General features: G+C 41.6%; 1 protein-coding gene across 1 annotated transcript; it reads left to right on the top strand.

Moving 5' to 3' along the window:
- Positions 1-7,047: 7,047 nt before the first annotated feature.
- Positions 7,048-15,005, top strand: LOC111834132 (interleukin-10 receptor subunit beta-like). The gene is made up of 7 exons (XM_023793086.2): positions 7,048-7,184; positions 9,420-9,543; positions 10,234-10,403; positions 10,962-11,113; positions 11,805-11,958; positions 12,320-12,474; positions 13,754-15,005. The coding sequence occupies exons 1-7, from the start codon at positions 7,127-7,129 to the stop codon at positions 13,958-13,960; spliced, it is 1,020 nt and encodes a 339-aa protein (XP_023648854.1). The 5' UTR covers positions 7,048-7,126; the 3' UTR covers positions 13,961-15,005.
- Positions 15,006-18,007: the final 3,002 nt, after the last annotated feature.

Raw genomic sequence — 18,007 nt, 5'->3', positions numbered from 1 at the left:
CCGTTTTCTTGTGTGGGCTCTGCATACCAGATGTTTTGCCGAAACTTGCCAAGTTTGCGTGGCCCTCACCTGTTTCCTCCTCAATCATACTATGGAATTTTGTTTTGTTCGTTGATTTCTGGCTTTTATTCATCACTGATTTTACCGTTGTTAGGACGACTCGGTGTGTCCAAATTTATTATTTGTTGTATTATTGTGTTTTTGAGTGACTATATGTCTGTATTTTAGAAAAGAAACATTTTGCAAAATACTGACTTTCAATATATGCTAGAATAATATAAAAAAAAATAAGTAACTTGTCAATATCCAGCACACTTTGAAACAGAGCATTGTCGGCATAAAGCTTAGCGATGTATGTATTAAAGTCATCCACAAATTAAGTTCAGGTTAATAAATAGAGAGCTATTACTTCAATTATTCTAAACTGTCTTTCGTTGAGCGATCGTTTTTCATAAATATACTGCAGAAAGTCGTCTTTATACTGGCCGGAGTGTTATTTCGTATGCTTTTATGCTGATATATGGTGAGTTCAACAAAAGTGGGATATCGGGTAAAGTGGAACATTTAAGCTTTTCCCTACACTATATTAAAACAAATCAACAACCAGTGACAACCAGCAGCGCTACAATCATGCTACTGCAGGGCTTGGTCTTTATACCAGCTGTCATTGGTGTGACATGTTTATGGCGGGTGTTTTCAGAATTTCCAAGGAATGTTTCATGGAAATTTAAAGACAAGTCATGAAGTGAAAAAGAAAACAATTACTCATTTGAAGTAGTTGGATCTTGTGAACAAAATATTACAATGGATTTATTTATGGTTTGTTTTCTTGGTCAATAAAATGTTGCTTTGCCTATATACAAAAAAACGCTGTCTTTACCCGAACAAGCTCATCAAGAAAGGAGAGGGGCCTCTCTATGTTTTATCTCATTTAACTCTTAAATATTACATTGGTTGTTTAAATGTCCACGCAATTTTTTAAAGAGACATGCAGCTAATATAAAATATATTAGTTTGAGCAAATGGCTTTTGTGAGATTTTTCTAAATCATTTACCAAAAAGTGTCCCACTTTTGCATAGTTCACCCTAATTATACTATATTTTGAAAACAGTGGCAGGGAACCACCAACGGCAAAACAATGTTATTTGCATTGCAAACTGTAATCCGGTAGTTTCCAAATCAGATTGTGATTTAAATCAAATGAGCTCTTATACAGTATGTAGATGCTCCCTCAAATAAACGGCTGTTCACTTTGGTATAATAAGTTGTCATAGGTGTTTTGGCAGGTATGAAAAGCCGTAGGCAAATTGCACCCCTCCGCCATCAATCATTAAAGGAAAATAGGTACTTTTTTTTTAAAATTGAGCAACACCAAAGGGGCTCCACCTCTGCAATATCACTGTCATATTCATTTTTTCCAGCATTCAATACTGAAAATGGGATTACACTTCGAACAATGTAATAAAATAAAAATACAGAAATGAGTGCAACTCTTTCTTTGCGATTTTCATATTGATTCACTTATTTCAAGTTGTGCACTTTTCAAGATACACATGTCCCTGCATATATTTAAACATGGGTAGCTAAGTGGCCAGGCTGGTGGTTCAAATGTTGCCCCCCCCCCCCCCCCCTTCCATTTCAAAGACACGCAGTTAGGCTAATCGTTGTCTCTGTATTGTACTGTGTGTGTGTGTGCGTGTGTGTATGTGGCCGGCGATAGACTGACATCCCATCCTGCGTGCACCCCCGACCTATGCTGCTTAAGATAAACACCAGCCCCCACCGCACACCTAACCAAAATGAATGGTTGGAAGTTGGATGGATGTGTTTAAACATTCCTTCTATATGTCTTTAATCTTGCTTTTAAATTACTTCACAAATTAGTACAGCTTGTTTGAGGTTACTTATGTCAGTTGTTATAATGTGTATGGCATAATATGGGCGTCATTAGGTCCGATCACTCGGGGCTGGTTCCCCGAGTATTTTAAGCCTAACCTTGAGTATTTTAGTCCCGATGCCAATCTTCCTTTAAGAAAAAAAGTCAAGACCCAGGTAAATTTCTCTTAGCCCCCAATCTTTTCAGTAGCTAGTAACTCTTCTTTGTGCACATGTACTGTATGCCAGGGTCAGCACCTGTTTTGTCCCAGTCTTTTGTCTTCTCCTTGTTTGGCCAGCAGGTGTCGCTGGCCATCCTGTCCTCCCTATTGTTAGTCTTTAGTGTTTCCCCTATTTCCTTCACCACTGCATAGCTGAATGAGCTGAGCATGTGGCTACCTATCAACCCCTCATTCTCTTGTTCAAATCCTGTCTCCTCTGTTTTTTTTATTGTAGATTTTTTTCCCCCTAGTGTTTCATTTGTGTCAGTTTTCTAGTTCCTGTGATTTGTATTCAGTTTTGGTTTCTTGCTTTGTGCCTTGGTTGTGTTTTACCTGTCTTTGTTACGGTGGCCCCTAGAGACAAAACACACACAAAAGAAAAAGCAGAAACAAAATGAAAATGCGCAGCAAATTAAAAAAACACACGCAAAAGAAAAAGCAGAAACAAAATGAAAACGCGCAGCAAATTAAAAAAACACACACAAAAGAAAAAGCAGAAACAAAATGAAAATGCGCAGCAAATTAAAAAAACACACGCAAAAGAAAAAGCAGAAACAAAATGAAAATGCGCAGCAAGTTAAAAAAACACACGCAAAAGAAAAAGCAGAAACAAAATGAAAATGCGCTGCAAATTAAAAAACACACACAAAAGAAAAAGCAGAAACAAAATGAAAATGCGCAGCAAGTTAAAAAAAACACACGCAAAAGAAAAAGCAGAAACAAAATGAAAATGCGCAGCAAGTTAAAAAAACACACGCAAAAGAAAAAGCAGAAACAAAATGAAAATGCGCAGCAAGTAGACAATCCCAAACCGGAAGTGCTCCACCACGCTAGGGGGCGCGGTGAGCTCATGTGGCACAGTCGCTACACAGTAGTGATGGGAAGTTCGACTGAATTAACTGATTTGATTCTTTCGAGCTGTCCGTTGTAATGAATCGATTCTAAAATCGATTCTGTGATTCACTTTTTTTTCCGTCTTTTTTGCGCCTGACCGTATGAGTCAACGAATCATGGGATCGGATAATAAATCAAACGGTGTCTCAAGGTTACGTTATTTGACTGAAAGATGGGGCTGGTGTTCAACAAAAATGTTTAGCTTGACTATTCACAATAAAAAAAACAATATATAAAAAGCAGAAAGGGTGTCGATGCTGAATAAACACGCGTGTATATATAGTTCTTATTTTCTTGACTTTAGCCAAATTCATGTGCATGAGTATCAAGGACTACATCACAGTTAACAACTGCAATATTACCAATACAATCACACACACATACAATGAGCATGAGTAAACTTGCATACGTTGTTGTGTAAACGTCAAAGTTAATAAATATCTTTGGTTTTTGATGAAAGACATGGTTTTATTATGCAGAAATGCAATAATTTACTGTTGTGAACGCCGCAATGGCTCTTGGGATCGGTTCGCAAACCATCCGTTTGAGTCGCCGACGGAGTGTCCGAGAGTCCGTTCGATGAACAAATCGAACTTACGGTTTTCGGACACTCGGTCGGTGACTAAAACGAATGGTTTGCGAACCGAACCCAAGAGCCCTCGCCGCCTCGCGGCATTTGCTGCGGAAATGCAGTTACGCTGTTGAAAGGAATAAAATTAACGCAGCTGTTCACAGGGCTGTCAACTTTGGTCAGCCGGTTGGCCAGAGATTTTCCATTTCAGACAAGTCCGCACACGCATTTACACCTTTGTGACAGTTTTATTCCCTTGTAAATGGTCTGTAGGGTTTGCAAACTACCCCAACGCTTTTGCTGCAGCTAATTTTAGGTTTATAATGTAATAATATAAATTTGCAGTAAGATTTCTTGCACGAGCGTGAGAATCCGAAAGCGTGAGTGTCACGCCAGATGCGTGAGAGTTGGCAGCCCTGTGTTCATTTATCACAACAGTAAATTATTGCATTTCTGCATAATAAAACCATATGTCTTTCATCAAAAACCAAAGATATTTATTAACTTTGACGTTTACACAACAACGTATGCAAGTTTACTCATGCTCATTGTATGTGTGTGTGATTGTATTGGTAATATTGCAGTTGTTAACTGTGATGTAGTCCTTGATACTCATGCACATGAATTTGGCTAAAGTCAAGAAAATAAGAACTATATATACACGCGTGTTTATTCAGCATCGACACCCTTTCTGCTTTTTATATATTGTTTTTTTTATTGTGAATAGTCAAGCTAAACATTTTTGTTGAACACCAGCCCCATCTTTCAGTCAAATAACGTAACCTTGAGACACCGTTTGATTTATTATCCGATCCCATGATTCGTTGACTCATACGGTCAGGCGCAAAAAAGACGGAAAAAAAAGTGAATCACAGAATCGATTTTAGAATCGATTCATTACAACCGACAGCTCGAAAGAATCAAATCAGTTAATTCAGTCGAACTTCCCATCACTACTGTGTAGCGACTGTGCCACATGAGCTCACCGCGCCCCCTAGCGTGGTGGAGCACTTCCGGTTTGGGATTGTCTACTTGCTGCGCATTTTCATTTTGTTTCTGCTTTTTCTTTTGCGTGTGTTTTTTTAACTTGCTGCGCATTTTCATTTTGTTTCTGCTTTTTCTTTTGCGTGTGTTTTTTTTAACTTGCTGCGCATTTTCATTTTGTTTCTGCTTTTTCTTTTGCGTGTGTTTTTTTAATTTGCTGCGCATTTTCATTTTGTTTCTGCTTTTTCTTTTGTGTGTGTTTTTTAATTTGCAGCGCATTTTCATTTTGTTTCTGCTTTTTCTTTTGCGTGTGTTTTTTTAACTTGCTGCGCATTTTCATTTTGTTTCTGCTTTTTCTTTTGCGTGTGTTTTTTTAATTTGCTGCGCATTTTCATTTTGTTTCTGCTTTTTCTTTTGCGTGTGTTTTTTTAATTTGCTGCGCATTTTCATTTTGTTTCTGCTTTTTCTTTTGTGTGTGTTTTTTTAATTTGCTGCGCATTTTCATTTTGTTTCTGCTTTTTCTTTTGCGTGTGTTTTTTAATTTGCTGCGCATTTTCATTTTGTTTCTGCTTTTTCTTTTGCGTGTGTTTTTTTAATTTGCTGCGCATTTTCATTTTGTTTCTGCTTTTTCTTTTGTGTGTTTTTTTAATTTGCTGCGCATTTTCATTTTGTTTCTGCTTTTTCTTTTGTGTGTGTTTTGTCTCTAGGGGCCACCGTACTTTGTTATTCCCCAGCGTTAGATTCTGTTTTCCGTGTTTCTTTGTCAGTTCTTAGCTTCCCTGTTTAGTTTCTGAGTTCCTTGAGTTTAATTATTAGTTTCAATTGCTTCCCGTTTTCTTGTGCCAGGCCTTGTGTCCCACCCCCTTCCTGATTGGTTAATTGTTTCATGTCTCACTCCTCCTGTGTTGTTACCTGGTTCAATTGTGTATTTAGGTTCCTTCCTTAGTTCAGTTCCTGAGTGGGTCATTGTTGTTGCATGTCAGTTGTGCAGCTCTATTGTGTATTCCAGAGTGTTGTGTATTTTGTACGTTGCCTGCCAACCTGCTCCTTGTTGCCATAACCCTTTTGTAGTTTGTCTTTGTTATCCCCTTTTTAGTTTTGACCCCTCTTGGTCCGTTTTTGTTCAGTAGTGTTTCTAGTGTTTTCAGCTTTGATAATAAATCCCTGTCGTGTCCTGTGAGCCCCCAGTTGGTCGTCCAACTTCCTGCCTGCACCACACCTCGCCCCCGTGCCAGAACCTCCCGAGTCCTTGACAATGTATCATTATTGGTGCGATAACAGGAATCTTGAATCTAGTAATAATAAAAATCGACGAAATGTTTACGACATGAAATGTTCGCATGTAATAGCTAGTTAAATGGTGTACCTTTCAGAGTACAATTACGTGCCAATAACCTTAAGGGTCTGCCAAGTGTACCCTATAACTTTAGGGAAATGTACCTTTTAAGGTACAGAAATTAACTACCATTGGTGGTACATTAATGTTGTTTGTAAATTTGGGAACAGAACTGCAGCAGGGTTGTTCCCTTTTGTCCCAGTCGCCTGTACCCATATCTGCGTCATTGTGTCATAGCAACCCGATCTCACGAATTTTCGTGCAGCCATCACGACATAAAATCTATTTAAACGTGCTGTGATCACGTTTTTTACGTGCTGGGGTAACGTTTCCCCTCCCTATGTGTTTTAATGGGCAGTGCCTAACACCGCCACTATGAGCCCTAACTGGTGACTAAGGGACGGGAAAGTCATGCATGCCCAGAATCATATTTTGTTTTTTGTGATCTGATAACGCTTTCCATAACGTGTGACGCGACCTTGCAAAACAGCGCTTGGATTTTACTTCTGTTAATAATTGCTTTTGAATAATGTCCGGGATTTCCCTCCATACACTAACTCATTCATGCAACAGAAGTAAAATCCAAGCGCTGTTTTGCAAGGTCGCGTCACACGTTATGGAAATACGAAACTACAATAAAATCCTTCCCTACCCATTAACTAAGCTATTTGTAGGTTACCCATTTCCAGTATGGCTTTTGCATCTGTCTCTATGTAAGCAAGGTATTAAACAAATCGTTAGATGGTTTGATCGTTTCCTTTTAATGTTGTTTTTTTGTCATTAAATGTGGGCGTTTAAGTTTGTAGCCGCAACGAGAAAATCATTATAAACACCGATTTCTTTGAATCTCCATAAATAATTGACTGATGTTTAGCGGTAATTACGGGAATAACTGAACTGTGTATGCAAGTTAAGACTGAGTAACTAGCGAACCCTAAGTGATGGAGAACTGGTATTCGGTAGGCTATAATGTAAATCAAGAAATAACCCTAGTAATTATCAATCTGCGTATGTGTAACATCTGAACTATAAGTTATCATTATCCTGTCATAGCTATATATAGACCTGCTAATATAAAGTGCCGGGTCTTTTTATTGAGCAGGAGATGAACAGTAAATCGGTTTCGTTTTCTCCTGTAAACCCCGCCTATATACCGCCTCAGCGTCGCTCCACCAACTCGACGAGGAAATAAGTTAGTTTCTGACTATCGCAGCGAACCCCAGCGCCTTCAGTATAGGGGCAAAATGCGCTCGATCCTTTCCTCTCAAGGCTGCTTTTTCTCAGTCCTGTACATTTTTTCAGGTCGGTGTATATTTATACTTTTTCCAATAAAATACCTGATGTAATCGTACTGTGCTATTATACAGGATGTATTAAGAAGTCGACATTTACCTTAAGTTTCGACATGCGATTTATAGATGACTTGGTTTTGTATAGCTATACTACATAGGACAGCCCTACAATTTTAATGTAAATGTTAAATCGGATACTGGAAACAAATCTAATGAAATCTACAAGTTACACATATACCTATATGGCCAAATTCGCATATAGGCCTATACATATATCTGTTTTATATACGTCGTGTATGTGCGTGTGTGTAAGTATGTATAACGAAACGAAAGCTGTCACAACTGGGAAATTCAGATGTATTCTCGTAATAGTGTCACTTTGAATCTCAGAATGGTGTCGTGGTAAATGAATATTACGGGGAAGTGAACAGTTTAAACGCGTTTTTTCCTTCTCTCCCCGCAAGTTTCTCTCGCCCGGTTTGAGACGTGAAAACCCCGACATTTGGTTTAAATTAATTGCCTTAGTGCGGAGGCTGACCGGCGCGCGGGGTCTGCGCTCGACTTACGGCAGATCTCAGCCTCCAATTTAGGCTGTTCTATTAATGTTGAATAATACGGTCAAAAATAATACCATGTCTGGATACGGTATGGTAAGGAAATGTATTTCAGTGTGCACTAGTATTTCTCTGCCTTTCATTTAGTTCTTGTGAACTGAAAGCCTATATTACAGTCCTTGTTCAAATCTGTTCAAATGTAAATTGGCATTGATTGATGCCATGGGGAATTGGTCAGTTCTTCTACAGTTAGTAATAATTGTGGTTCTTCTGTAGTCTTTATTTCTAATCGAAGCAAGTCACGGTTTTGTCAGAAATTAGCCGTTTGTTTGTGCTGCACGGGTATTTCCCAGAGGAACATCTTTCAAATCTGAAAACCTGATTAACCAATTTAGGACAAACTGAGCGTAACTGTCATGATTGTCCTTTAAATACACATTTGCCATCGAAAGCAGCGTTGGTAGCCGTCTGGTTTTGATGTTGCTTAAGACGCATTTCTCTGTAAGGTGAGTTTTTATAGGCAGGGAATGACAACTGGTATGCAAGTATAAGCCAAGCATTCGCGGTATGTATGTTAAAATGTGTCGCAATATCTTGTCATCACAACACAATGTGCATAAAATAACTTTTAACCAACAGTACCAGTCAAAAGTTTGGACAAACCTACGCATAGAAAGCTTTATTTGTACTATTCTCTACATTTTACCATAATTATAAAGAGATCACAACTATAAAATAACATATGTGGAATTATACACTGACCAAAAAAAAGTAATAATCTGCTTGGGGTGGAGGCAGCTCTGTGAGTTGGGACTCACAGAAGGTTGCTGGTTCACATCCCTGGGTCAGTAGAGTGATCCCACCATTGGGCCCCAAAATAAGGCCCTTAACCCCAGTTGCTCCAGGGACTGGCTGACCCTGCCGTCTCCTCTACACCAGTGCCATGAGGTGGCCTCCTGGGATGCTTTTCCAGCTCTCCTGAAGGAGGTCCCACATAAATGCTGAGCACTGATTGGCCGCTTTCCCTTCACTCTCTGGTCAAACTTCTTCAAAGCCATTTGTCCTGTGTTTAGTTCAGGTGGCCAGGTCATGTGATGTGACACTGTCGCTCTCCTTTATAGGCAGCTTGGCGTGTCCAAACTTTTGACGGGTGTACTTGGCTGCCAGTTAGGTCAAACCCTGCTTATAGGAGTTTTTTTAAATGATGCTTTAATAATGGTACAGTGGAATATTTTATTGAAGTAATTCAAGTTTATTACATTGCTAAAGCAGAAGACCATTACGGTTCTCCCTGGTTCCGTGAAGCTCTATGCTATCAGATGCGGTGTGCAAAGATACCAGCTGTATTATGGACAGATTAGATCAGGGCTGCTCGTTCCTGCTCCTGGAGATCTGCCACCTCACAGAGTTTAGATGCAGTGAAAACACACACCTGATAGAGGTAACCAGGCCCTTAAGTAGCATCTCAGTATTAGTCAGCTTAGCTTCAACATTGCTGATTCTATTCATTCCTTATTGGTCATGGCTTAGAACATGTAATAAATGTAAATAAGTAAAACGTAAACACAAGACATGAGAAAAGAATACAGTCAAACACACGATTAGGTGGGAAGGACTGTAAAAATGAACAATGGAATGAACAGAAGGGACATATATATATATATAAATCAGAATGCACCTGTGTTCCACAGTGGCTCTGGCTGCAGTTCCCGAACCTGAGAATGTGACGGTGGTGTCATACAACATGGGTGCCGTTCTGGAGTGGGACTACCCTCACAACGCATCAGAGGGAGTCCGGTACACAGCTCAGTTCAGGTAAGTCATGGATGCCCGTGCAGATATATCCCCTGGTGGAGGAGACACTTCAACCTTCACAGTAGTCTTAGCTGCAACTTATGCAAACTGTTCAGTAGTTTAAATTTACTTTAAGGTGCAGCCACAGGTCTGTCACCGTAGGCGCCGTACGAAGGTTTTTTTTTGTTTGTTTTTTTTTTTTTGCTTTTGCGACAAGGATTTAAAAACACTTTTCTTTTTTTTAAGTGAGTGTTTATTTTGACATTTTCCATTCCCATTAAATGTCAGCCAGCCAGTTGTCATCGCCTTGTCTCGCAATGATTAAGTGGGGACGGGGGCCGGAGGGGGCGGAACAGAAAGGAAAGAAAAAGACAATAAGAGGGTTGGTCTCCATGCTGGGAAACAACAGGAAGTTTCTTCTGCACTAGCAGCATGAAGATCCAACCACAAAGTACATACACACAGGTGCAGATAGAACAGATAAAAACACACTCATGGAACGAGTTGCTATAGCTACGATGCAGCACTGTTCTTCATCTAGTAGGCAGGTGACTTCCTTTGTTTTAAAACTGTCTTTCTCATGGCATTTCCTCAGTGTGGAATCACTGGTGGTGTTTAACCTCTTTGTTGCACACAGGGTCCATCTATGGCTTCAGTCATTCATTGACCCCCCTCCCCCCAATCAACCCACTGTCCTGTTGTGATTCGCAGAAGTCATACTCCGAAATATGATCCAGTCTGCCAGAGTCAGCAGGACAGGAAGTGTGATTTCACCTATAAGATTCATCATTTTGGAGTTTACACTTTTCGAGTGCAAGCAGAGCTCCAGGGCAACGTGTCCGCCTGGGTAAACACCACGGAATTCACCCCTGATCGACAGAGTAAGCACACCATCATTCTGATCAGTACTAGTTTTTTTTTTATTATTATTACTGAAGAAATTTTACATTTAAAATTTAAGGAATAACTGGAATCCTCCTGGGGTTCCTCTTTTCCCACAATGCCCCCTGCTGCCCATGGAATAAGCTGACACTAGTGATGGCCAATTGAAGCTTCACAAACCGTTTCGTGTATTTTCTGACCCCACTAGATGGTGCTCTCTGTTCAAAAAAGGGGCTCGGAGCATGCCCCAAAATTACCAAGAGCACCATCTAGTGGAGCCGAAAAATACATCAAATAGTTCATGAAGCACCATTTGGCCATCACTAGCTGACGCATGTGACTGTTCCCTGGAGGGGCCACAGGGGATGGTGCTTGGGTGTAATCAATGTAGTCAGCCCCCCTCCATGAAGTTGAGCCTAATGTCAATATAGTCTGCTTCTCCAAATGGGTCACAGAATTAGCTGAGTAAAGGGGTGGAACCTGAAAAGCAGTGGCAAATTGAATCCTTTATTGACTCTTAACCCCCTGCCCATTGGCCAAACTGTTTTTCTCTTCAGCCATCATTGGTCCACCTGCCGTGAGCCTGCACTCTAAGGCAGGGGACATGGAAGTCAGTCTCCAGGACCCTGTGCTGATGGGATCCATGTTAAAGGACGTGTACACCAACATCATTTACAATCTCTCTTACTGGAAGGAAGGTCAGGAGAAGGTACGGCAAATGTCGTAATCATCAGCATCTTTTTATAGAGGCAGGAAAGACCATTTAGCGTAGCAAACGTGAATTCTGCTCTTCATCCTTTTCAACCACTTATAACATGAAAAAGCATTACTGCATCCTTTTACGTTTCCAACAAATTAACATTTTACCACAAATGTACTGAGTCCCTCCTGTTCTCCAAAGGGAAGTCCCGATCCATTATACTTTTTTGGTACCCCGACCCCAATCCACTTTGCTATAATACCATATATTAGCAATTTAGTAGCGAGGAAATTTCACGAATGGACTTGCACAGGCAGCATCCTATCACGGTACCACACTTGAATCCACTGAGCTCCTGAGAGCGACCCATTCTTTCCCAAATGTTTGTATAAGCAGTCTGCATGGCTAGCTGCTTGATTTTATACACATGTGACTATGGAAGTGATTGGAACACCTGAAATCAATGATTTGGAGGGGTGCCCCAATACTTTTGGCAATATAGTGTACATATACAATAGCAATTGAAATATAAAAAAATTAAACAGCTTAGGGAGAAAATTCAGTCTTCCATGGTCAACATACAGACAAACAGAACACCACATTCACAGGCCAATCACCAGAACAATACCTGTGGATGGTGTCCTGTCTGCTATGAAGCTCTTTATACCACAACCTCAACAAGCCTCTCTCCCCCAAACAGACAAAGAAACAGAAGCAAACAAAGCAGAAGCTGCTGTTGCTGAGCGACCTGCTGCCCTGGACGCGGTACTGCGTGCAGGCGAACATCGACTTCCAGGTCTCCAACAAACCCAGTCAGCAGAGCGCGCCGGTGTGCGAAACAACCACATCAAATGGTGAGCTCCCGTTCAGAGAGACCGGGGCTTTTTCAGTGTCACATATTTGTAATCTTCCCCGTTAAGGAAAACGTTTTATCCAAGGGCACTAGCCTTGGGCCTCGAATTTGAATCTCCTCAGTTCATTCTGTTCGATTTCATTTTATTTACGTAGCGGCTGATTTTGATGGTACTGAGAATATTATGTACCCCAGCTTTGTGCACTGTGTAGCCTGGGATATACTGCAGGCTTGGAGAGACAGAAGAAGATATTTTAATGGCTTAATATGTCGTTACATTTTTCACAGAACTGTTTGCATTGCTTACTGAGTGCTTTACAAAAGTGTCAGATAGATGAATGTGTGTGCGTGTGTCACGGCAGGGACAGTGGAGCCTTGGGTGGTGGCCGTGGCGCTTATATCAAGCTTCCTGGTGGTCATTGTGTCTCTGCCGCTCTTGTTCCTGCTGGGCTGGTATTGCTATAAGGGCCTGAGGTTCCTCTATCCCAGCGCCAAACTCCCAGAGCATTTCAAGCAGGTGGGTACTAGAGCTAATTCATCCTGACCTCGGTGATCTGCGTGAATTTATACCTTGCAATATGTCATATGGCCACTACGTGTCGCAAAGGATCTTCCAGCAAAATGGACATTTATGAATGACAATGCTTGCGGTGCTTTCAAACACTGTTGGACCGGTGTTCTGACAAAACGTCCTACTTTATCAAAACATCCTACCGAAGTGCTAATCTAAAGCCCTAACCATAACTCTTACCCTAACCCTAACCCCTAAAACCTAATCCCAAGACGGTGGAACTGCACATGCGCAGAAAGGCTCGATAGCACATCTCGATAGGTAGGATGTTTTCTCAGAACGCCGGCTGCTTAAAAATGTGCTAAGCTAAGCTACTAGTTATTCTAAATACAAAATATAAATATATACAAAATATAGCTGAGCTGCATGAAAGTTATACATCAGAGAAATGTAGCAAGTTACACTACAAACACCTATAAACACCTCCAATATTATGAGCACCAGCTCCAAACAGTATTTAAATTGTTTGTATGTGAATAAGTCTCTGTAACAATGTAGGCAAGCAGCGTCCTGAATGTCCTGAATGAAAAACGGAAAAAACTCCAGCAACATAAATGATTCAGTCTGCTCGTTTGCGCAGCAGTACACAGTGACTGTTTTGAATGCATACACATTTCAGTTGTGTTAATTTCATAATCTTAACCAGGCATGACCACCGTTGCTTCCTCAGAAAATAGGAATGGCGATTTATTGAGAATGGTGTTTCTAAAAATAGAGCTTGCTTTGTGCAGGTTGTGGGTGTGGCGTTACATCGTAATCGGGGTGGAGATATCCATTGAACTAGCACCAGTACAACATAGACGATTTGGGTCAGTGTGGGGAGATGTAATGCTGTCAGAGCTACCAGCTACCTCACTAAATAGAGAGCTTCGCTAGACAGCTATTTGGTTTCAAAAGTAACAAATTACGACCTCACTACTGGAAAATGTACTTTTTTCCCTTTAGTACATTGGAAAATGTACTTAATCTAATAGTTTAACTATTTGTAGTGACACTACTGCCCAACATTGCTTATAAAGGAAATTGTACAGAACTATCCTTGTACATACATCAAATAATAATTGAGTGTAAAGATTAAATATACTGAGAAAATATATAAATGCAACACTTTGGGATTTGCTCCGAAGTTTGATCTGATCGAGGAGAGATGTCACGCTGTCAGGCGAAAATGGGGTTCGAGCCGGTGTGATCTCATCACTGTTCTTTTGACTCTCTCCCTCCACAGTACTTGATAGAGCCATACCGGTCCTATATCTTCCTGGCTATGCAGAACAGCGGCGAGGAGAATGAGCCATACCACGCCGTGGTCATCGTTTCAGATAGCTCAGACGAGCAGGCCGACCCCCCCTCAGAGCCCTCAGAGAAGCTGCAGGTCCACAGCAAAGAGGACGAAGATGAGAAGGACAAGGATCAATTTCTGCAGCCATTATAAAGACATAATGAGATTTCAATGAGAAAACTGAGAAAAAGACTCAGGCTGCTGCTTTATACCTTCTGTTGTTATTCAGATGGACCATTGATGTGGGACAAAACTGACAGCAGGGGTCAGTTGTAACTGTACTTTTTGTTATAATATTTATCTGTTCAAGTCTCTTCCTATTGGGGAGGGAACTTCATTGCTTCTATTTAAATCTATCCCCTGCTGCTTAGAGCCGTACGGGGGTCGCTCTGTGTCTCCGTCAGAGACATGCCGTCCCGCATTACCCATGTGCGACTCTAGGCTTTTCTCCCCAGGGGGGCAAGATGAGAGCCCAGCCTAATGAATACATTTGTAAACAAAAAAATGAAAACAGATGCATCTACCATAATTTATTTTTTACACATTGATAATCCCTTGTGTTTGTGTGAACATCATTTATAAGGGAATATCTTAAGGATAAATTTCTATGCATTAATAGGTCTGTAAAATGGTACATAGAAGCAACTGACTGAAGGTTTCTTGTAAAAGAAAAGAAATATGGTCCATCCGTCCATCATCCATCCATCCATCTATCTATCTATCTGTTTCACCTGGTCTCTGTGAAACTGATGGGGCCACATCTTCCTTGCCCTATAATATCATGACTCAATGGTTCCCTTATGAATGATGTTCACACAAACACAAAAGATTAAGCAGGGACCCATTCTTGGGTTCTAGTTTTTAATAGGTTGGGGAAATGGAAGTGAAATGTGAATGGGCTCCAGCTGAGGTTATGCTCTGTCATAGGGTTTGTTTTCTGGCAGCAACTTGAGTTTCATACAGTGAAACGACAGCCCTGGAAGAACCACTTCTGCAGTAGAGTGTGACTCAAGCGTTATTGGATAATGGCATACGAATTGCTTAGAATATGAAGCAGAAAAAAGCTGAAAAATGTGAAATGTCACATTGAATGCTTTAAAAATCATAATATAGCGCATTTTAAAAAAGTATTCATAGTGCTTTCATTTCCATGTTTTGTTTTGTAGCAGCTGAACTCTAATAAAATAATTGAATTAAATCATCTTTATAATCATAAATCTATACAAAACGCACCATAATGAAAGTCACAGACCCTTTATGCTTTGTTGAAGCTCCCTTGGCAGCAATTCCAGCCACAAAGTCACTCGGATCTGATGTGACAAGTTTAGCAAACATGGACACGTTGATGGCAGAGGTCAGAGAAAAATGGCCAGGCTGCTTCAAGCTGACAGAAAGGCAACAGTAACTCAAATAACTACTCATAACCAAGGTATGGAGAAGACCATCTCTGAACACACAACATGTCGAACCTTGAAGCAGATGGGCTACAGCTGCAGAAGATGACACCCGCTGCAACTTCTATTGTTGTGCTTTTTTCTTACCTGCCAATCAGGAGTCAGGAGCCGCCTGTGTAGGTCTTCAGATTCAGTCTTTATTGTAACAGCGAGGTTACAGCCAAGGCTGGAAACCCTGCAGGAGTCTGTCCAACACTGTTTTACACTAATTGTTATACATTTTCTTATCGCGTAACAATATCTCAGACAGAGATGGTCTTCTCCATACCTTGGTTATGAGTAGTTATTTGAGTTACTGTTGCCTTTCTGTCAGCTTGAAGTAGGGTCACCCAAGGCAAACAGGTCCTGGGTGAGGAACCAGACAAAGTGCGGCTCATTAGACCCCTTATGATGCATAAAATAATGGAGCCACGATTTCCCTTGCCCGGACGCGGGTCACCGGGGACCCCCCCTGGAGCCAGGCCTGGCAGTGGGGCTCAATGGCGAGCGCCTGGTGGCCAGGCCTGCACCCATAGGGCATGGTCGGGTACAGCCCAAAGGAGGCAAGTGGGTCCCCCCTCCAATGGGCTCACCACCCATAGGAGGAGCCATAGGGGTCGGGTGCAGTGTGAGTTGGGCAGTGGCCGAAGGTGGGGACCTTTGCGGTCCGATCCTCAGCTGCAGAAGCTAGCTCTAGGGACATCGAATGTCACATCTCTGATGGGGAAGGAGCCTGAGCTGGTGCGCAAGGTGGTGAAGTTCTGGCTAGACATAGTCGGGCTCACCTCGACGCATGGCTTGGGCTCTGGAATCAGTCTCCTCCAGGGGGGTTGGACCCTGTTACATTCTGTAGTTGCTCGCGGGGAGAGGCACTGGGCAGGGGTGGGCATACTTATTGCCCCCTGGCTGGGTGCCTGTACATTGGGGTTTACCGCAGTGGATGAGAGGGTAGCCTCCCTTCACCTTCGGGTGGGGGAACGGGTCCTGACTGTTGTTTGCGCTTATGCGCCAAGCGGCAGTTCAGAATAACTAATAACTATCTTGTTCTACTGGGGGACTTCAATGCCCACATGGGCAATGACAGTGAGACCTGGAGTGGCGTGATTGGGAGGAACGCCCCCCCCCGATCTGAACCCGAGCAGTGTTTTGTTGTTGGACTTCTGTGCTCGTCACGGATTGTCCATAATGAACACCATGTTCAGGCATAAGGGTGTCCATATGTGCACTTGGCACCAGGACACCCTAGGCCGCAGTTCGATGATTGACTTTGTAGTCGTGTCATCAGACTTGCGGCCGCATGTCTTGGACACTCTGGTGAAGAGAGGGGCGGAGCTGTCAACTGATCACTACCTGGTGGTGGGTTGGCTCCGCTGGTCCAAGGTCACACTCTACATGGTTTACATCAGCTTCTTTACGAATGTATCTTTACCATATTTAATTTTATTAAATATGTTCAATAGCAGTTTCATCTGACCAGTAGGGGGTGCTAATGATTACATTCTGTGTGCGTTCTGAAGTGCAAAATAATATTCCGCATTGTCAGCTAAGAACAGGAAACTGAGGCTACAGTAGCACAGGCTCACCAAAATCAGACAATGGAAGATTAGAAAAACGTTGCCTGGTCAAATGAGTCTCAATTTCTGCTGTGACATTCAGAGGGTTAGGGTCAGAATTTGATGTAAACAACATGAAAGCATGGGTCCATCCTGCCTTGTATCAGTAATTCAGACTGCAGGTGGTAATGTAATGAAATTTTGTTGGCACACTTTGGGCCCCTTAGTGCCAATTGAGCATCATTTAAATGCCACGGCCTACCTGAGTTTTATTTTTCACCATGTCCATATCTTTATGACCACAGTGCACCCAGCATCTAATGGTTACTTCCAAGAGGATAACGCACCATGTCACAAAGCTCATATCATCTCAGACTGCTTCCTTGAACACGACAATGAGTTGCCTCCACAGTCACCAGATCTCAATCCAACAGAGCATCTATGGAATCTGCCAGAACAGGAAATTTGACAAATCTGCAGCAACTGCGTGACGCTCTCATGACAACATGGACCAAAGGTCTCTGAGGAATGTTTCATGCACCTTGTTGAATCTGTACCATGAATAGGGAGTCCAACCCACTACTACCAAAGTTTACACAATAAAGTAGCCACTGAGTGCATTTAGAATAGTAGGAGCAAAGATTTCAAATCAGAACCTAATAAATACTATTACATTCTGTTCTCCCACTTTGGATGTATGCATTAACATGACAAATTTCCCAGCCACTCTGTTGGCTGAAATCCTTGAAGACGTGGCCACGTTATGAAAAATGATGCCTAAATGTGGTCATTTTTATCATGTCTAGAGGGGAAAAAATGTCATGCTGTGACATATTTTGTCTCACGTTTCCCTCTGGGACGACCTTCCATATGTCATCTACCTGTATCTGCTACATAAGTATTCTTGCCCTTGCTTGGTACTTTGGTGACAATGAAACAAATCGTTGATTAACTTCTCAAAAGAAAAGGGGCGATGAAGGTGAAGGGTGTGTGTGTGTGGGGGGGGCATATAAGAGGCAGGTCCTTGTTTACTTGTTTCGTTGTGGTTGTTGTGCTGTAATGACAGCAATATACTGACCGCATAGGCCTACCTTATGCTTACCATTGTAAATTTATTTTGTGGTGTTCATGGTTAAAAAACCACCATATAATATTTTTTCTCTTAAAGCACTACTTCACTTCGACACTTTTTCTTTTAAAATAAAACATCACAT

The sequence above is a fragment of the Paramormyrops kingsleyae genome, chromosome 16 (genome assembly GCF_048594095.1).
Source record: "Paramormyrops kingsleyae isolate MSU_618 chromosome 16, PKINGS_0.4, whole genome shotgun sequence".
In the NCBI taxonomy this organism is placed as follows: Eukaryota; Metazoa; Chordata; class Actinopteri; order Osteoglossiformes; family Mormyridae; genus Paramormyrops; species Paramormyrops kingsleyae.
The sequence above is the reverse complement of the archived record's forward strand: the minus strand, read 5'-3'. Positions and strand labels throughout refer to the sequence as shown.